The sequence below is a fragment of the Mastigoproctus giganteus genome, chromosome 8 (genome assembly GCF_048544385.1).
Source record: "Mastigoproctus giganteus isolate SK-2022 chromosome 8, ASM4854438v1, whole genome shotgun sequence".
Classification (NCBI taxonomy): domain Eukaryota; kingdom Metazoa; phylum Arthropoda; class Arachnida; order Uropygi; family Thelyphonidae; genus Mastigoproctus; species Mastigoproctus giganteus.
In genome coordinates, this window is record NC_143582.1 from 148,135,935 (window position 1) to 148,158,604 (window position 22,670).

The 22,670-nt window shown below is 38.0% G+C and overlaps 1 protein-coding gene across 1 annotated transcript in view; it reads left to right on the forward strand.

The window, feature by feature from the left end:
* RNaseX25 (Ribonuclease X25) overlaps window positions 1-22,670 on the forward strand; it is a 161,994-nt gene that overhangs the window by 56,486 nt on the left and 82,838 nt on the right. Inside the window, exon 5 of the mRNA XM_090379814.1 lies at window positions 9,888-9,955. Within this exon, the coding sequence (XP_090235940.1) occupies window positions 9,888-9,955 (68 nt within the window). The remainder of the gene's footprint in view (window positions 1-9,887; window positions 9,956-22,670) is intronic.

Sequence of the window (22,670 nt, forward strand, 5' to 3'; positions counted from 1 at the left end):
TTTATGTCATATATGTTCTAAACTGAGTAGAGGTGTTGCTCTGGATTTTGAAAAACATGGTGGTGTTCTGTCTGACACATGAAATTTTTTTTTTTTTTTGTTTAATTTTGCTTGCAGTATATAAGTGCTCAACTTTTTATTAATGGATTCCAAAACTTTTTTAAATGCATTTTTTTTTTTAATGAAAAATTTGTAAATCAAAAAACTGTTTTTGCACTTATTTTCACTGAAGCAAAATTTTGTTAATTTTTCTGGAGGAAAAAAACATTGTAAACATAATTTAAATGACGAAATTACTGGCTGCTTCCATTTTCAAGTTTATAAAACTGTTAAGGGCACAAATTTTACATGTGCACATGTAAAATACATTATAGATGTGCACATATTTTCTTTTGTTTTCATATATTAGATATCTGTCTAGGGTGTTTCATAATATGCAGGCTGTGCTTTTAATTTGTGCAGAACCTGTGAACAATGAAAAAATATATATGAGCATGTCAGATTATGAATGGTTTTTAAAACTCAAACAGCCATAGCTGTTTGAATTTTAGCATTAGCATTAGTAGAGGCAGGCCTCCGTAGCCGAGTGGGCAGGAGCAGGAGTGCAGTAGCACACACTCTTTGAGTAGACCGGGGTTCAAGCCCCTGACTGCTGAATACGGCCAATCTGCCAACGCGCACTGGACCAGCGTGGCAGATTATGGTCCATTTCCCTCAGCATGAATTGTTGAGGAGGCTTCCATCCTGCAGTGGGTTGATAATGGCTGCACTTTACTTTTTTTTTTAGTAGAGGCATATGATGCAAGAAAGCAAGCTTATTCAGCATCAGCCAAAAAAAAAAAAAAAAAACCTCTCCCATTTCACCCCTCCGTTCGTTCGAAATACCTGTCCAGTTGAGCTTTAAATTTGTTTAGGCTATCAACTTCAACAACAAGTGATGGAAGTCGGTTCCACCAACCAACCACCCGCTGGCCAAAGGCAAATTTCCGCACATCTATCCGACATCCGTCCTTCCTCAATTTGAATTTATGCCCTCTGAGGTGATTATTCTGAGAAAGATGAAGAATCCCATTGGCATTGAGCATGCTCAAACCATTCAAAGCCTTATACACCTCTATCAGATCACCTCGCCGGTGCCTAGTCTCCAGACTCTGTAATTTGCAAAACATAAGCCTTTCTTCGTAAGAGCAACCCTTTGTTCCATTTACTAATCTTGTTGCCCTTCTCTGTACCCGTTCCAGCAGCTCTACATCCTTCTTGAAATGAGGCCTCCAGACCTGTATACAGTACTCAAGATGTGGCCTAACCATTGCCTTATACAAGGGAATAATCACCTCCTTATCCCTGCTAGAAAAATTCCTGTATATCATTGACAAGACACCATGAGCTACTCTTGCAGCTCGTCTGCACTGCTCAGAGAACTTCATATCTGCCTGCACAATTACCCCCAGGTCCTTTTCATTCTCCACCACTGTCAGTGTAGTACCGCAGAGTTGATACATTGCTCTGGGGTTACTGTTACCCATATGTAGTACTTTACATTTGTCAATGTTAAACTTCATTTGCCACCTCTCAGCCCATCTGTTCAACCTTTCCAGATCCTGTTGCAGCAGCATAACGTCAGTAGTGTCCTTAACGACCCTGCCAACCTTTGTATCATCTGCAAACTTAGACATTAAACTTGATATCCCATCATCAATATCATTCATAAACACCGAAAACAACAATGGACCCAACACTGAACCTTGAGGAACTCCACTAATAACATTAGTCCACGTTGAGCAGTGTCCATTGATTACCACTCTCTGTCTTCTGCCACTCAACCATCCCCTTATCCATAGCAGCAATTTGCCTCCAATGCCACACTGCTCCAATTTGTGCAGCAGTCTTCCATGTGCAACAGTATCAAAAGCCTTTCTAAGATCCAAATATATAATATCAAAGTTATTCCCTGCATCCAGTTCTTTTGTGACTACATCATAGTATCCAATCAAATTGATCAGGCAAGACCTGCCCTTAACAAAACCATGCTGCGTCTGAGCTATAACTGAATTCTTGTCTAGATGATCCTGCAGTGCTTCTTTAACCAGTGCCTCCATTAATTTACCTGGAACAGAAGTTAAACTAACAGGTCTATAATTACTTGTGTCAGCCTTTGATCCTCCTTTGTGAATTGGGGTTACATTTGCACATCTCCAGTCTATGGGTACCTCCCCTGAGTCCAAAGAAGCTCTCATAATTATGGCTAGGGGTTTGCATACTTCCTTTGCTGCCTCCTTTAATATAACTGGATAGATCCCATCCACCCCAGGTGCCTTTTTTATGTTTATCCTCAACAATCTCTCCTCCACTTTCCTCTCAGTTATTACAAAATCATCCAGCTCACTGCCAATGTTTACTTTACCTACATCATTCTCCTTCCTGAATAACTCCTCATGCGTGAATGTAGATGCAAAATACTCATTTAGATTGTTAGCCACCTGAGCAGGATCCTCAACTGTTGAACCATCAATATCCAGTGGACCAATCTGATTCATCCCTTTCCTTCTCGAGTTCAAGTATGTAAAGAACTCCTTTCTGTTTTTCTTTGCACCCTTTGCCAAGGATTTTTCGTAGTCTGCCTTTGCCTGCCTAATCTCCTTTGTGACTTGGTTACAGACCAACTTATATCTATCATAGGCTTCCATGTCACCCATTAATGTGTATGTATCCCATGCATTTTTCTTCTCTGCCACATGTCTCATTAGTCCATCTGACAACCATTTAGGCCTAAACCTTGAACAATATTTCTTAGTTGGTATGTAAAGCCTGGTAGCCACCAAGATTAGTTCCTTGAATGCTTCCCATTTTGAGTTTGCTGTTGGTAACATCATCAGTTGGTCCCACTGTATAGAATTTAAATACTGTCTCAGACCATCATAGTCGCCTTTACGAAAACAAAAACCCTTCCCTTTACCTCTGATGGTAGTTACCTCCTTGAGTAAATCCCACTTCAACACACTGTGATCACTGCCACCTAGTGGTTCATTTATCTGCAGGTTCTTAATGCATGAAGAATCACTACTGATAATCAGATCAAGAGTATTGCTCCCTCTTGTTGCCTCACGAACATGCTGATGTAGAAAACAATCATCCAATAAATCCACAAAAGCCTTGCTAGTGTGCGAGTGACCAACCCACAAATTCCAGTCAATATCTGGGAAATTAAAATCCCCCATTATAAGACTCTCTGATTTACTGGCCCACTCTATTTCCCTGTACAATATATTATTATACTCATCAGAGTCATTAGGCCTATAGCACACTCCTACTCTCAATTTTGATTTCTCTATGCTTATGTCACACCAAACTGACTCGCACTGCCCTGTCCATCGATGTCAACTGGCTTCACTTCCTTTGACTTTATGTGTTTCTTAATTAATAGCATAACCCCTCCTCCCCTCCTGTCCTGTCTATCCTTTCTATATACATTGTATTCCCCAAATTCCAGTTCCGCATTACTTATATCTGTGTGACACCACGTCTCTGATATCCCAACAATATCTGCCTTTGATGTTTTGAGCAATACCTCAAATTCATCAAATTTATTTACCAAACTCCTTGCATTGGTGTACACGCAGGTATACATGCACCTGTTTCTATTCTTAGCTACCCTAACACAACCCATGTGTTTACTTGTAACGCAATGACTACCAGCAGTCTCTGAAATATCCTGCATCTTGTTTTTCAGACTTCTGCTCATTTGAATAGAAGCAGTGCAAGAATCACTTCCACCTCTGCCAGTGGCTACTGTTAATCTATTAGTCCTTGTATCCCCCCCAACTAGCAGTTTTCCGACCCACCTAACACTGCCTCGACAGCATCAGCAAAAATGATCATGGAACTTTCAGTGGTAAAAATAATAAATGAGAATGGGTAGACACATGCCTGGTCAAAGGTTATTCATACTAGGTGCAACATGTTTTGCTATTTCTTATTTATTTATTTTTTTTAGTATTTTTATTATTTTTCATTTTGTAAAATTCAGTCATATATTTTTTGTAACATATGTTCAAACATGAAATGAACAGTAACTTACCATAACTGTCTGATGCAAATATACTTCTTCACAAGTTGTATGAGGTATACTAGAATGGGTGCTTAAAGCATGGCATTGGAAATGCATGCAAACTAGACGGGCACTTCTAACACAGCGTTCAACACCTGCTAATGCTGTTGGAGGTGTTGAAAGCACCAGTGACATGGCATTTATATTACCACCCCCGTGGTTGGATGAAGGCCAACCACTGGGTGGTTGGCCTTCATCCTTCATTCATTTGTTTGTTATTATTTGAAGAAGACTACGTTTGACACCGAGAAATTTATTTGTGAGGTGGAAAGGAGGTCTGCCTTGTACAACACAGCATTAAAGGATTACCCCAGAGGACTAACAAAGGGTTTTAATGAAATTTATTATATCTGAGGGAAAGCATTGAATAATCTAAAAAATCTTTTGATTGCCACATACATTTAATTCAAATTCATTGTACATAGTTTCTTATTTTTCAGAATTTTAATTTTCTACTAAATGCTAATATTTATTTTAAAAATAGGATAAATTTTATTGTAATTATATTCTAGTATTTTGCCATGAAAGGTACTGACCCCGTTGAAATATGTAGAAAAAGAATCTCTTATTTATGTGCCTGAAGATCATCCTCCAGTTGCTGCTGTTTCTATTCCCTCTTCCATCTCACAAGTTAGTGTCTTCAAAAATATATCCATCCCTTCTTTTTCACAAAATTACGCAATATGCAACAATTTTTTATTACATCGATAATAGAATGGGTATTCAGCAATATACTAGAGTGAAAAATGCACAACTTGTTGCTCAGTATCCCAAACATACGTTCTACAAGTCACCTTGCTCGAGTTAATCTATAATTGAAAATTCTTCACTTGCTGCTCAAATTTTTTGATAGGTATGGTAGTATTAAATTTTCAGTCAGTCCAAATGCTTCGTCCCTTACAAAAACAAATGGCATTGCTGGCTCATCTGTACCAGGAAGAGCTCTATTTAATAGCAAATTAAGTTGTTTAATTGGCAATCTTCTTCCAAAATTTGAATTTTTAAAATTGTTTGAATTAACATTGTATCCATAAGCACCAATGTCTGTTGCAATGAAACAATAGTTTGTATTCATTTCTGCATCATGGTAGCAAATTTTGTGGTTTTTTTTTTTTTTTTTTTTTTTTTTTTTCAATAATTAACATTAGAAGTTCAGAAAAACTCTGTATCGACATTCTATAAAATATAATAAAAAACTTTGCGGGAAACTTCCTATGTGTTTCAAACATAATATGAAACTGTCCTGTTTTTAACCTATTTGAATTTGCTGGATGAATCCATTTTCATATTCTCTTTCTACTCACAATCAACTGTATACATAAATGCGCAATACATCCATCTTGCAACTGAGTATAAAAAAAAGTGAGTCACTGGTGGTATCCAGTGAAACATTAGAACACCCTTCTAGTTTGAAATGATCTGACATTAACAACGCTATGCGTAGTTTAATGTTTTGGAGGTGTTTACAGTGCCGGCACTTTAAGTGCCCATATAGTATTGTCCTAAGAGTGATTGATGGTGGCACATTTGTCATAACTGGACTTCAGATTATATGCATCCTGAAAGTCCTTTGTCCTAGTGTTCAGCACTGCCTGCGATTCAGTTTGGATATTCTCTATGCTGTCAAGTCTTTGACCCTAAGTTTGGAAATAAGGAGGTGGGGACGATTGTCACATTGTTGGATGCCAAAAACTGCACCACAGCGAGAGATGTGTGTGCCGGCCCATCACCACGATGAAGAACCCAGTTCTTTGTGTGCCACTTCTCTGGATGTTTCATCCTGATGGCTTCCCTTAACCACCTCAGGACATCGCAGTAGAACTTTGTGTTGATGGTCTGGCCAGGAGGAATGAATTCCTTATGGATAATCCCATGTATGTCCAGAAAACAGATCAGCATGGACTTCACATTGCTCTTCACTTGTGGGCTTTTCCACTGGGATGATTGTTGCTTGGTTTCTGGGTCATACCCATATACCCAACTCTTGTCAGCAGTGATGACTGTAGAAATGAAGTTCTGATCACTCCTGGCCTGTTCTTGGAAGATCTCTGCTAACTTCCATGCAATGCTGTTTTTGGTCTTCACTCAGTAACCGTGGCACGAACTTGGCCACAATCCATCTCATGTTCAACTCTTCTGACAAAATCCACTGACACATGCTGTATGATAGTTTTACAATGCCACAAATGTCACGGATGGGCAGACCGCCTGTGATCTTCATGGACTTTTGCACCATTTTCCAAGGGTGGTGCTCGATGGTGGACACCCAGAGTGATTGTCGTCATCAGCCAACGTTCGACCATTTTTAAAATGGTTAAACCAGTAGTAAGTCTGTGTCTGGCCTAAAGCATTGTCCCCAAAAGCTTGTTTCAACTTCTTTTGAGTTTCTGCTGCTGCATTGTTAAGAAGGAAACAAAACTTGATGCAAGCACATTGCTTTCTCACGACACATCGCAAATTACGCAAAATCGCACCTTGCCAAGGAACAGCATATAAATATTCAATGACTCTATCCAGCCCAATGCCACGTGGCACGCTGATTCACAAAGGATGCTTGCAGTGTTACCTAGTGCCACAAGTCTGTACTAGATGTAGTTCCCGTGCAATATTCAAATTTTGGGAACATTTGGGTAGCACCTCGTATTATGACATTATTTGAGAAATTTGTCAAGATATTAGATAAAACTACATTTGGTTTGGATGTCTGTCGATGAAACAACATATGGCTATATTGCACATTTTATAAGCAGAAAAATTACATATAGCACCATCATGTCTGTATTTACTTGCTTGTAAGACTCTCAAAAAGGTAAATTACTCCACAATAGCAAGATTTTTAATGATGCTTTGCTGTTATATCCACAATCGACCCATAGTGAAACAGTCTGCATTTTTGTTAGTAATGCGTCAGTGTTAAAAGATTTCTATCGAAATCTGATCGAAAACCATGTTCCCCATCTTCACCAGATGGGGAACATGGTTATGAGCGGCATCATTTTAAGCTAAAATTTTGATTCTACTAAAGAATTTCTTGATTCCTTGGATAGTATGCATTAAACGGCTATTGGTAGTGCTAAGGCAATGCTTTCTGATTATTTGGCTAGAAAACATTTATTGTTCATCCAGACCCATTTCGGCTGGTTACATAGTTGTATAACTGAAATTGAAATATGGAGAGTTTCTGTGAGTAGTGCAATTAGAGAGATGGAAGAAGCTGAATTGCAAATTTCAACCATACCTGGAGGCATAGGACAAGAAGTAAGAAGAAAATACAATGTTTTAGAACAGAACTCAGGATTTCACACTTTAAGGAAAATAGATAAATTTATAAATGGAAAAGGAAATGAACTTTTATTTCAAGTAGAGGCTTCAAAAGCTCACATTCTAAAATACGGTACAGTCACTTCCATAGCGATAGTAGAAGGGTCATTCTCTGCTTATAAAATGATCTTGGATGATAAAAGCAACAAATTTATTATGTACCACTTTGAGAAATAAGTTTATTGTGTATTGTAATAAAAAATTATTCTAGGTGTTGAGTTTGAAAGATAAAACATTTAAAAAAAAAAAAAAATGTTAAAACTTTTTATAAACGGTCGTTTTACTTTAAAATGGTGAATACAAAGAAATGGTTCAATTAATTGAAATAAATGAGTAAGAAATGTAAAAATTGTGGGGCACATGTTAATATTTTGGTGCATTATTTGAACTGTTTTTTTATTGCATATACAGTAGACTCAATTTTCCGGGATAGATGGTAAAAAAAAAATCCCGGATAATCGATTTCCTGGTTAATCCAAAAATACAGAAGTTCCTGACATACATAAGAGATATGTTCCGTTTATGTAACTCAGGAATGACTAATAACATATTGCTACTATGCAATTGACAAATCTGAATTCAACGTGATAATTGTTAATGTTTGACCATTTTAATTTTCTGATCCAAATCGATTGCTTTCCTTTTCTTGGTAGATTTAATTGTACTGCTATTCTCTTAGTCAGCACCATAGTAACAGTCAAAATGAAATTTTTTGAAAACTTCACAGGGTTAAAGTGAAAACTCAGTATTATCACCCCACGCGAGCTTACATTTTACTAAAGCACATTTCTGGAGATCACTGCCATAAAAAGTTTATTGGGCTTTTCTGTTAGTGCATTTAATTATAAACGGGAAGTAAACTCGTTTACTACCCGTTTATAATCTTATTGCCTTTGCAATAATACCAATAACTGGAATTCTGTGGGTTTATGTTATTATGGCAAAATGTGTTCCCCTTCACTGAAATCTTAAAAAAAAATAAATTTTAAGAATCTTCTCTTCTTTCCTATTTTTTTCCTTGTTACTCCATATCTCACTTGTGCAATTTGTGCATGCCGTGATTGTCGTTATTGATTGTTTATTATTTTGTTTTTATTTTAAATTTTACAATCCTTAAAAAAAAAAAAAAATTGAGTGAAAAAAAATTTACGTAAGTTGAAGATTTGCCGTATTAAAAAATGTTCAACAACCTGCGTAAAAAGTATTCTGATAGATAAAAAACAAAAAAAATTACCACATAATACTTGCGTGTCCAATGCGATGCTACCTTTTATTTTTTTTAAGATGTCCATTTTAATCTAATAGCTTCTGCTTATTTTTTATAACATTGCATATGGTTTAGTCACCAACATTATAATGGTTCATTAAAGATTGAACGGATGCACCATTTTCAAACTTTTGAATAATTTCAAGTTTTAGTTTAACTGAAAGCCCAACTCTTTTGCGTTTACCCATTATTTTCGCTATTTCTAAACAAAAAAAAAAAAAAAAAAAAAAATCCAACATCCCTGACATAACAAAACAAAATTTGTCTTTTTGCAGTACAACAGAACACAACAATCGACACGATGCACTAAAACAAACTAAACTTTTGTTTTTTAGTGGCAAGTGTGAAGACAGCAGGGATTGTAAGATAATAGGTACGGTAATCTCCCACTGATGACTTATAACGCCACTTCTTGTCACTTATTTACGAACTTTACTTAAATTTTATGATTTCTTGATTTCTGATTTTTTTTATTTTATTTGGAGTCTTAAACCGATCCCAGTAAATCGAGAGTCTGCTATAATTCGATATCTAGTCATAATATTTCATGAAATTAGTGTGTAAACATTTGTTACTTTCAAAACTTCTCAGCTAAGACTGTGTGTGTGTGTGTGTGTGTGTGTGTGTGTGTGTGTGTGTGTGTGTGTGTGTGTGTGTGTGTGTGTGTGTGTGTGTGTGTGTGTAAGGAGGTAGCCAGAGCGACAACCACTTCTTACAGTTCAGTTAATCAATAGATATTTTGCTGAGGTGTGTGCCACTGCTACCAGGCTACATGTAGGAATCATAAATTAAATTCTGAATTAATATAATAGAATTAAGGCTGACATAAAATGTAAATGCATTAAATTTGTATACAATGGGATATATGGTTCTGATGCTTTTAAGGATTATATCAGGTAGTGGTATTTAGTTTCAAAAAAATAAAAATGAAATCCTACATCTGTATATCCTATGATGACATTACATTTTGCCAGTCACCATACACCATACCACTACTATATTCACATTATCTATCACCCCAACAGTATTAATAATTGTATCAGAGTGGTGTTTAAGCTTGTTTTTTTAGTAATGATCTCAGAATAAGCTCTGGTCTTTATGGTAAACTTGTACCCTATAACATTGTTATTATTATTTGCATTAATTCTTTAAAAGAAATTATTGTTTACATTTGAGTCTTTTAAATTGTAGGCTATCAAGCCTGAACTTGAACTAAAATGGCCGAACCTCTTTGTAGGTGGAAAAGAAACAGATTTTTGGTGAGAGATTATTTTCTTTATTTTGGACTAAAACATGCTTGTTTTACCTATCTATATGGCATTATATATACAGTGGATTCCAGTTATTTGGAATACGTTGGACTAGTGCACTTTGGCCCGATTAAGCATCTGCCCCAATTATGCAAAGCCTCATATAAACAATTAAAAATACAGTGGACCCCTACTTTACGATTGGTTCACTGTATGATCAAATCATGTTACAATGGACTATACATTATACGATATATAGTAAGCACCGGTTATTGTGATCACGTTTGTCTATTAAATGCTGATTCTAATAAGCAAAAATAGGAAGAATATTATCCACAGGCTATAAAAGTAAAGATATAAAGTACAAATTTATGTTTATTACCATACTAATTAACAAAATTAAATGATACATGAAAATTGGAAGAATAATTTCTACAGGTTAGCAAAATAAAAATTAATTTAAGCTCACATACATAGCTTAATTAATACTGTAATATGTACATACTAACCAACTGATATTTCTGTTCACTGACATTTGGGGGGGTTGTAAAATTTAAAACAGTAAAAAAATTAAGCAATCAATAACAAAGAACACGGCACACACAAATTGCAACTAACACGATATGTGCAAGTGAGATACGGAGTAACAAGTTTATGAAGCTTAAAAAGTAGGAATGATGAGAATATCTGAAAATTTATTTGTTTTTCATATGATTGAAGAGGAAGGGAATCACATTTCACCATAATAACGTAAACCCACAGAATTCCAGCTATCAGTATTATCGCAAATGCAATAAGATAGTTTACTTCTACCCATTTATAATAGATTGCACTAACAGAAAAGCCCAATAAACTGCAAATTGTTTTTATTGATAGGTTTTTTGAAATTTGATTTTATAAAGCAGCTGATTCTACTAACCAGTGATCATGTTAACCGGTGCTTACTTATTTCACTTTACAATGGGCTTACGACTGTCTCCAACCAGACCATGTGGTCCGGCCAGAGATAATCTCGAGTGCTGCAGCCTCCTGCCCCGATTAAACAGCATGTTGTCCCAATTAAGTGAAGAAAACTCTGGCTATTTTCTTGATTAGGTTCTGTTCTTTTAGATTTGTCTGAAATAAGCAGCTGCCCAAATAACTGAAATCCACTATATCTCTTATAGATAAAACCACTAATAAAAAAAAAAAAAATAAGAAACATAAATATTTGAAATGATTCATAAATTCAATTAGAATAATAATTGCTATGGTTTATAATATATATTCTATGCTGTGGTCTATAATATATATATATATATATATATTGTAGATACTCATAAGATATAGAACTTTTTTAAAGTAGCAGTCATGCTTTTGCAGTTACCAATTTATTCACTAATATAAAAAATATTAAGTTTGCTAAATATTTTAAACAATAACAAGTGATCGCTATTTTAAAAAAGTTTGAAAAGTTAGTTTTTTAACTTAAATAACACCAAGATACTGAAACACACAAATATAAACCTTTTATAAATGTCATATTTATAATTTTTATAACTGTCGATCTTTTTAAATATTTCCTGAAAACTAATCCAAGAATTTCAAACGTAATATAATTTTAACAGATTTTAATATGTTGACTATAGGACTGAATTGTAGAAAGTGAACACAACTCTATATGCTATAAAAAAAATAAAAAAAACTCATCCTAACTCATATCACAAATAGTGCTTCTTATCTAAAAATAACTTTAATTTACAGAAATATTAATAACATGTGCTGAAATCTTTAGTCTTTGTGACAGCCTTGAGTTTCTGTGGAACACACTCCACCAGTTTTTTGTAATTGTTCTCTAATATTTCCTACTATTTGGCTTTCAAAGCAGCTACCAGTTCATCTTCCCTCACACTCATTTGACAATTCATTCGATTCTTATAACCGAACATGTGTTTTCTATATGATTGAGGTTAGGCCTCTGGGCTATCAAGCCTGAATCTGTTCATGTCTGTTATTGTTATTTTTTTATTTTTTTTTTTTTTAGGTGCATTAGCAACTAAGGCCATATTGCTCCGGGAATATGCGGTGGTCATTCCCTGACCTTTCCACATCCTCCGTATTTGGTGGTGACGGGCTCGAACCCCGGTCTAATCAAGAAACGTGTGCTACGCACTGCTGCTCCTTCCCACCTGGCTACGGAGGTGCCCTACTCATGTCCTCATACCAGTCTGTTGCATTGTGAGCAGTATGGCATGGAGCATTGACCTGCTGATGGAGGTATGGGGTTTTCCCGACATGAATAATACATCATTTTCCACGATGGCTTGATAGACCTCAGCATTCACGGTTTTGTCCAAAACAGCCAATAGTCCCAGGCCATCCATTCCCTACTCCAAACTTCATTGTAGGTATGATATATTTTGGCAGGTAGCTTTCTCTGGATGTCCATCACACTCAGGCATGACCAGTAGACCAAGTAGCATGACTTGTCATCCCTAGGCGCCTCCGTAGCCAGGTGGGAAGGAGCAACAGTGCGTAGCACACGCTTCTTGATTAGACCGGGGTTCGAGCCCGTCACCACCAAATACAGATGATGCGGAAAGGTCAGGGAATGACTACCACCGCATATTCCCGGAGCAATAGGACCTTAGTTGCTAATGCTCCTAAAAACATAAAAACAACAACTTGCCATCCCAAAGCACAGTTTTCCATTAGTCTACAGTCCAAGAATGGTGGGCCTTACATGAAGCTAGATAGTGTGTGACATTAGTGGCTTGTGAACAGCTGCACAACATGGGTAATCCATATCACGCAGCACACTGTACTGGTGCTGCCATGTGTCTCAGTAGTCTCAGGGCCTCTATGGTGTGTGAAATAACATTAATCTGCATTCTGAATGGATGATTCTTTGCTGGGCTCTCACCTATCATGTTCTGTCAGCTTCAGAGGTTTTCTAGGTTATTTTGGGATGGCTTCAGAATCAGTCCATTTTTGTCTGCAGATCAGATCAGATCACCAGTTGTTGACATAGAGATCACCAATGCTATTAAAATGCTACATACCAACCAATTGCTTATGTATTGCCTTCATTCAGTGCTGGAAGTCTGTTAATCCTGACCCCACCAATCTAAGCATTTTGCATTACAATTCTACTACTTCTGAAAGGCCTATGAGCATGTTTATGAATCTGACACATGGTGATTGGTTAGGATGTAACCAACTACCAACGGAGTGGTGTCCAGATATTAAAGGTAGGGTAGTGTGTGTATCTACTCAAATATTCCTTATTACAGACTTGCTAACCTTGAATCTCCTCCTCCTTTGGCTCAAAATCTCTATTCCGTCAAATTCATAAGCAGCCTTGTTGCACTCTGCCATTCAACATATGACAACTCTTTATTATTTATTTAAATTTTTTTTTTTGAAACCCAGCATAATTTTCCTAACAGTACAATAAACTTCTTTCCTGATTTTAATGTTAAGAACTCCATCTGGTAGAGTTGCTGAAATGTTCATTTTAGGGTTATTGACCTCTCTTTAATGAACTTCCATATAGCGAACTTTTCTATGTAGCAAACGTTTATGATTTCCCCCTGGTCATTACATTGAAAGTAGTTTCCCCACAATGAAGAAAATTTCCATATAACGAACTGATTTCGAGAGACCTGGGTACACGGTGTTCGCACCTCTGGCCTTTAGGCAATAAAGCTGACACTGTAGAAAGCACAAATTAAGAGCTAAAAGGATTAAGAATTAATTGCTTTAGCTTTAATAGCTAAAGGCATTAATTCCACAAATTAAGAGCTAAAACATTTTACAATTTAATGGTGCCTGTAAAACCCTGCAGGCAGAAACTGGCCAACCACGGCACAGGACAGAAAAAGGTGGAAGTCTGGGAAAGGCCTTTGACCCAGCAGAGAGTCAGCAATGACTAAAAAGAAGTAAAACCTATACAACTTATACGCTACTATATTCCGAGAAGCCCTGCTGGTCAGCTGTCCACAGCCATTGACAAAGATTAAGGCATTCCCGATGCGGGCATTGGCTCTGGTTAACCTATTTTGTAAGAATCCTGTTAGAGAATTAGGAGAGAGTGATTTTCCTTTATCTCGGAAATTCATCTGTTGTTTCGAAGAAATTAATCATCCACACACTTTTGCTAAATTTCACTTGTCTCTGTTTACATGGTAGCTACAAGTGGTCCCTAGTTATTTTGGCTTTGTTTTAAGTGCTGTGCAAGTTCTTGGGTTTAGTGTGAAAAAGTGGAAGTGATTAATAGTGTAGATTGGAGCATTAAAAAAAGAAAAAGAAATCGCTTTAAAATTTAGTATCCCTACCAGTAGTGTGTCAACCATTCTGAAAAACTGTGTTCTGTGTTTCGATTCTCAAACTGTTTGAGGAAACAGGATCCAGTTGGAAGTGTGCAAAATTATGCCTTTGGGAAGATGTAGATGAAGCAGTTTTTAAGTGGATGAAGTTGATTCGAGACCAAAACATGCTCATATCAGGGCTATTAATAAAAGAAAAAGCTTATGAAGTATGCATCTTTTCTGGGACACAAAACATTTCAAGCCAGTTCTGGTTGGCTGGACAAATTTAAAGAGCATCATGGCTTACTCAAAATAGTTATTTCTGATGAAAGTGGAGTTGCAATCGAAGAAGACTATACCCATTGGAAAGAAACAGTTTTGAAAAGAATTATAGAGAATTACTAGTCCAAAGGCATATTCAACGTTAATGAAACAGGTCTATTTTTTAAATGTTTGCCGAAGAAGGCAGACTTTTAAAGGTGATAAACGTAGTAATAGTAGTAGTAGTGACATGTGATGCAAGAAAGCAAGTGTATGAGCTTATGCAGCATCAGCCAAAAAAAAAAAAAAATCACACCATTCCCTCCAAATGCCTGTCCAGTTCCTCCTTAAATTTATTCAACCAATCAACTTCCACAACAACAGATGGAAGTTTGTTCCAGCAATTAACCACCCGCTGGCTAAAGGCAAATTTCTGCACATCTATTCTACATTTGTCCTTTCTTAATTTGAATTTATACCCCCTTAGGTTCGTAATCTGAACAAGTGGAAGGATCTCATCAGAATTCAGCATGCTCCACCCATTCAAGGCCTTATACACCTCAATCAGATCACCACGCAGGTGCCTAGTCTCCAGCCACTGCAATTTGCAGAACTGAAGCCTCTCTCTCTTGGTAAGAGGATCCCTTCATTCCCCTCACCAATCTTGTTGCCCTTCTCTGTACACGCTCAAGTAAATCTTACATCCTTCCTAAAATGAGGCCTCCAGAACTGTACGCAGTACTAAAGGCGTGGCCTGACCATTGCCTTATACAGAGGGACAATCACCTCCTTCTCCCTGCTAGCAAAATTCCTATATATCATTGACAAAACCCCATGACCTGCCCTGGCAGCCTGTCTGCATTACTCAGAAAACTTCATATCTGACTGCACAATTACGCCCAGGTCTTTTTCATTTTCTACCACCTTAAGTGTAGTTCCAAACAGTTGGTACGTTTCTCTGGGGTTACTTTTACCCATATGCAGTACTTTGCATTTGTCAAGGTTAAACTTCAGTTGCCACTTCTTAGCCCATCTGCCCAAATTATCTAGATCCTGTTGCAGTAGCACACTGCCATTGCTGTCATTAACAACCCTGCCAACCTTTGTATCATCTGCAAACTTCGACATTAAGCCTGATATACCTTCATCAATATCATTGATAAATATACAAAACAACAGTGGACCCAACACTGAACCCTGTGGGACTCCACTAATAACATTAGTCCACGAAGAGCAGCACCCATTGATTACCACCCTCTGTCTTCTCCCGCTTAACCATCCTTTTATCCATTGTAGCAACTTATCCTTAATACCATTCTGCTCCACTTTGTACAATAGTCTTCCATGCACAACAGTGTCAAAAGCTTTCCTGAAATCCAAATATATGATATCAAAATTATTTTTTGCATCCAGTTCCTTTGTAACCACATCATAATATCCTATCAAATTTGTAAGACAAGACTTTCCCTTAACAAACCCATGCTGTGTCTGAATTATTGCTGCAGTCTTGTCTAGATGATCCTGCAATGCATCTTTAACCAGTGACTCCATTATTTTACCCGGAACAGAAGTTAAACTAACTGGTCTATAATTATTCGTGTCACCCTTCGATCCCCCTTTGTGAATCGGGGATACATTTGCACATCTCCAGTCCGTGGGAACCTCCCCTGAGTCCAAGGATGCTTTCATAATTATGGCTAAGGGTTTGCTTAGTTGCTTTACCGCCTCCCTTAATATAACTGGATAGATCCCGTCCACCCCAGGTGCTTTTCTTATGTTTAACTTCAACAATTTCTCCTCCACTTTGCTCTCAGTTATTACAAAATCATTAAGTATCCTGCTACAATTTGATAACCTTCTGCCATTTACAAACCTTAATAATTCCTCATGTGTGAATGTGGATGCAAAATACTCATTCAGTTTGTTTGCTATCTGAGCAGGATCATCAACAGTCGAACCATCGATGTCAAGTGGACTAATCAGATTCATTCCCTTCCTTTTAGAGTTTATATAAGCAAAGAAATCCTTGCTGTTTTTCTTAGCATCTTTTGCCAAGGATTTCTTGTAATCTGCCTTCGCCTGCCTGACCTCCTTTGTCACCTGATTAAAGACTAGCTTATATCTGCCATAGGCTTCTGAGTCGCTTGGTAATTTATGTGTATCCCATGCATTTTTCTTCTCTGTTACGAGTCTCATTATTTCATTAGATAACCATTTAGGCCTAAACCTTGAACAATATTTCTTAATAGGTATGAAACTTTTAGTAGTTTCCACAATTAATTCCTTTAATGCTTCCCACTCAGAATTTACTGTTGGTAACATCGTCAGTTGATCCCACTGTACAGAATTTAAAAACTGTCGGAGACCACTGCACTCACCTTTACAGAAGCAAAACCCCTTTCCTTTACCCCTGATGGTAATTAAATCTTTAAGAAAATCCCACATCAGTACACTGTGATCACTGCCACCTAGTGGTTCCTTTATCTGCAAATTCTTAATACACGAATGATCACTGCTAATAACCAGATCAAGAGTATTACTTTCTCTGGTTGCCTCTCGAACATGCTGCTGCAGAAAACAATCATCCAATAAATCCACAAATCTTACTAGTGTGTGAGTGACCAAACTGCAAGTTCCAGTAAATATCTGGGAAGTTAAAATCCCCCATTATAAGACATTCTGATTTACTAGCCCACTCTATTTCTCTGTATAATTGTTCATTGTACTCATTCGAGTCATTAGGCCTATAACACTCCTACTCATATTTTTGCTTTCGCAGTGCTTATGCCACACCAAACTGACTCAACAGTGCACTGTTCATCTATATCAACTGGTGTAGATGGTAAAAATTGTAAGGAGAGAAGTAACTCTTGGTTGCAAATGTGGCTAGTAATTAAAAACTGAAGCGTTTTGTAATTGGCAAAAGGAAACAATCTTTATGCGTCAAAGGAGTAAAGTCGTTGGAATTGAACTGCAACAAAAAAATCTTGAATAACAAGCGAAATTTTTGAGCAGTGGATTTTAAATTTCGATAGAAAGATGACTAAAGAAAACAAATCGCATTGATTGTCGACAGTCCACCTTCACTTGGTAATTTCAAAACTTACAAGTGTGAAGCTTGTTTTCTTCCTTAATTTTTATATTATTGTTATAATAGGGTCACCTGTAATGGATTACATTAACCCGTATTTGTGTCTGTAAATCGTGTGGATTCTCCAGTCAATTTGCCTATTGTGCTGGACGAAAAAACTGCAGTTACTGGGGGAAAAACCTTGCTATCTATGCCCGAGACCAATTAACTCGGCCGTGGAGTGAAAAAAGCCCACTAAAGTTCCTCGTGTCATCGACGGGATTCAAACCCGGGTCTTTTCCACCCAATGTGAGTAAGATGGTGAAGATACCACCGTGCTTACCTGCCCAGACAACTTACTTCTGAATAATTCGTCTTAACTGCAGCCAGTGCCAGATTTACATATAAGCTAAAAGCTACATTAGCATTAGTAGAGGCATTTGATGCAAGAAAGCAAGCTTATGCAGCATCAGCCAAAAAAAAAAAAAAAAACCACTTCCACTTCACCCCTCTGTTCGTTCAAAATACCTGTCCAGCTGAGCCTTAAACTTATTTAGGCTATCAACTTCCACGACAAGGGATGGAAGTCTCTTCCACCACCACCAACCAACCACTCGCTGGCTAAAGGCAAATTTCCGCACGTCTATCCTACATCTGTCTTTCCTCAATTTGAATTTATGCCCTCTCAGGTGATTATTCTAGCAAGAGGAAGAATCCCATCAGCATTGAGCATGCTCAAACCATTCAATGCTTTATACACCTCTATCAGATCACCTCGCTGGTGCCTAGTCTCCAGACACTGTAATTTGCAAAACTTAAGCCTTTCTTCGTAAGAGTACCCCTTTGTTCCATTCACTAATCTTGTTGCCCTTCTCTGTACTCGTTCCAGCAGCTCTACATCCTTCTTGAAATGAGGCCTCCAGGCCCGTATACAGTACTCTAGGTGTGGCCTGACCATTGCCTTATACAAGGGAATAATCACCTCCTTATCCCTGCTAGAAAAATTCCTATATATCATTGTCAATACACCATGAGCTACTCTTGCAGCCCGTCTGCACTGCTCAGAGAACTTCATATCTGCCTGCACAACCACCCCCAGGTCCCTTTCATTCTCTACCACTGTCAGTGTAGTACCACAGAGTTGATACGTTGCTCTGGGGTTGCTGTTTCCCATGTGTAGTACTTTACATTTGTTAATGTTAAACTTCATTTGCCACCTCTCAGCCCATCTGCTCATCCTTTCCAGATCCTGTTGCAGCAGCAGCAAAGTGTCAGTAGTGTCCTTGACAACCCTGCCAACCTTTGTATCGTCTGCAAACTTCGACATTAAGCTTGATATACCATCATCAATATCATTTATGAATACAGAAAACAATAATGGACCCAACACTGAGCCCTGAGGGACTCCACTAATAACATTAGTCCACAACGAGCAGTGTCCATTGATTACCACTCTCTGTCTTCTCCCCCTCAGCCACCCCTTTATCCACAGCAGCAATTTACCTCCAATGTCACACTGCTCCAATTTGTGCAGCAGTCTTCCATGTGCAACAGTATCAAAAGCCTTTCTAAGATCCAAGTACATAATATCAAAGTTATTCCCTGCATACAGTTCCTTTGTGACTGCATCATAGTATCAAATCAAATTGGTCAGGCAAGACTTCCCCTTAACAAAACCATGCTGTGTCCGAGCTATAACTGAAGTCTTGTCTAAATGATCCTGCAGTGCTTCTTTAACTAGTGCCTCCATTAATTTTCCTGGAACAGAAGTTAAACTCACAGGTCTATAATTACTTGTGTCAGCCTTTGATCCTCCTTTGTGAATTGGGGTCACATTTGCACATCTCCAGTGTGTGGGTACCTAACTTGAGTCCAAGGAAGCTCTCATAATTATGGCTAAGGGTTTGCTTACTTCCATTGCTGCCTCCTTTAATATAACTGGATAGATTCCATCCATCCCAGGTGCCTTTCTTGTATTTATCTTCAACAATTTCTCCTCCACTTTACTCTCAGTTATTACAAGATTCTCTAGCTTACTGCAAGAGTTGAATACACGTCTGGCATTCCCCTCGCTGAATAACTCCTCATGTGTGAATGTTGATGCAAAATATTCATTTAGTTTGTTAGCTACCTGAGCAGAATCATCAACAGTTGACCCATCGATATCAAGTGGACCAATCTGATTCATCCCCTTCCTTCTAGAGTTTACATAAGTAAAGAACTCTTTGCTGTTTTTCTTTGCATCCCTTGCCAAAGATTTCTCATAATCTGCCTTCGCCTGCCTAACCTCCTTTGTAACTTGGTTGCAGATCAACTTGTATCTCTCATAGGCTTCTGTGTCGTGTGTTAATTTGTATGTATCCCATGCATGTTTCTTCTCTGCCATATGCCTCATCAGTTCATCTGACATCCATTTAGGCCTAAACCTTGGACAATATTTCTTAGTTGGTATGTAAAGCCTAGTAGCTTCCAAGATAAGTTCTTTGAATGCTTCCCATTTTGCATTTGCTGTTGGTAACATCATCAGTTGGTCCCACTGTATAGAATTTAAATACTGTTTCAGTCCATCGTAGTCGCCTTTACGAAAGCAATAACCCTTCCCTTTACCCCTAATGGTAGTTACCTCTTTGGGTAAATCTCACTTCAGCACACTGTGATCACTGCCACCTAGTGGTTCATTTATCTGCAGATTCTTAATGCATGAAGAATCACTGCTGATAATCAAATCAAGAGTATTCCTCCCTCTAGTTGCCTCTTCGAACATGCTGATGTAGAAAACAATCATCCAATAAATTCACAAAAGCCTTGCTAGTGTGTGTGAGTGACCAGCCCCCAAATTCCAGTCAATATCTGGGAAATTAAAATCTCCCATTATAAGACTCTCTGATTTACTGGCCCACTCTATTTCCATGTACAGTTTCTTATTATACTCATCAGAGTCATTAGGCCTATAGCACACTCCTCCTCTCAATTTTGATCTCCCAATGCTTATGTCACACCAAACTGACTCGACACTGCACTGTCCAGCGATGTCCACTGGCTTCACTTCCTTGGATTTTTATGTATTTCTTAACTAATAGCATAACCCCCTCCTCCCTTCTTATCCAGTCTATCCTTTCTGTAGACGTTGTACTCCCCAAATTCTAGTTCTGCATTCCTTATATCTGTGTGACACGAAGTCTCTGATATCCCAACAATATCTGCCTTTGATGTTCTGAGCAATACCTCAAATTCATCAAATTTATTTACTAAACTCCTAGCATTGGTGTACACGCAAGTATACATTCACCTATTTCTATTCTTAGCTACCCTAACCCAACCCATGTGTTTACTTGTACTGCAATGACTCCCAGCAGTCTCTGAAATATCCTGAATCTTGTTTTTCAGGCTTCTGCTCATTCCAATAGAAGCAGTGCAAGAATCTCTTTCACCTCTGCCAGTGGCTACTGTTAATCTATTCGTCTTTGTATCTTCCCCCAAGCTAGCAGTTTCCGACCCACCTAACACTGCCTCGATAGCATCAGCAAATATTCTTGCACCCTTTCTATTTAGGTGTATCCCATCCCTGTAGAAGCAATCTCTCCTGTTAACAAGTACAGTCCATGCTGAAAAAAATTCTACCCCTTGAGCCTTGCACAAACTTTCCAGGGCCGAATTGATCGACAAGGCTCTCATCATATACTCCCTCCTATCTTGTCTGGGCAGAATTGCAGACACTTTCAAATTCAACCCTATTTTACGCCTTTTTTTCAACAGTGACCTGTACTTGTAAGCAATTCTGCCTGTCTCCTACTCTTGATATCGTTAGTGCCCACCGTGTACAACTATATCACCTTTTGTGCCCTTAAAAGATGATATCTGCTCTACAACGTCATCAACCTTTTGCCCCTGGCAGACATACCCTGGTCCTGTTCCACTATCCTTTTTACAAAGCATGTTCCCCGTTTCCCTGACAATAGTCACCAACAACTACTAGTTCCTTTGGGACCAGCACATTCTGCCTTGGGGGTTGCCGCTGTGTTTCACGATGACCAAGTGCAAGCTCTGGCGTTGATGTGGGCAGCTGAGAGCTGATGGGCCCCTCAATTTAGTTCCTTCGAGGGCATCCACCCTGTCCTTCAAGCTCTCGTATTGGCCCATAAGAACGCCGAGTTGTTGCCTAATTTCGATACACTCCTTGCATCGCGCACACACAAAGACATCCCCCATGGCAATATCATGTCCCGTACCTGAATGCTCCACAAACATCATGCAAGCTGTGCATTTTAGAAGGCTGTGACTCAGAAGGCAACTGCCCCCCTCAGTTCTCCTTTGAGCCACAGCACTTCCATTAGCTTGAGCCTTTTGTTTTGCTGCTGTGGTCTGAGTCATGATTATTTTTAATTTAAATAAAATTTCAATTTCAGTTTTTAACCCTAACTTAACTCCCAACACAGTTATAACGGGATATATATTTTTTAGTGACAAGTATTAATTATCTCCGAGTTCCCTTTATATAACTTCCGTATCAGTTATGTATTAATTAATTATGTTACGTTTGTAATCTAAATCGGTATATGGATTTAGTTAAAAGTGCAATTTAAATGCCAATGAGGTTCAACAAGTTTAATAGATTTTACCGATCGCTGAAAATATTATAACCTATACTATACTAACGCTACCTAGGTTCGATATATAACGATCGTATGACAAAGACAAAGGCTGGAAATTACGAACGGTAATTTCTACAGCTTAGGTCCTTGCATTCCAAAGGGGCCTTGCTCCATCTTAAAAAATCCTTTGTTAATATTGTCACAGATGAACAGTAAGGGAGAAGGGCCTCATACATGTTATAGCTTAGGGCCACAACAAGTTTAAATCCAGCCATGGCTACAGCCAATGGACCAGGGCATTATCAAGAATTTGAAAATGCACTACTGAGGGCTCATACTGAAAAAAAATTATACTGAGAATAGAAACAACCAACCTATAGATTTGTGGATGTGCATATCAGAGTTGGTGAAAGTGTGGAGTCAAGATGCGATGGAAATAATGATTAAGAATTGCTTTGCAAAAGCAGGTTTTGCTAAAATGCTAATTAACAGGGATGAGAGGGATGAACTAC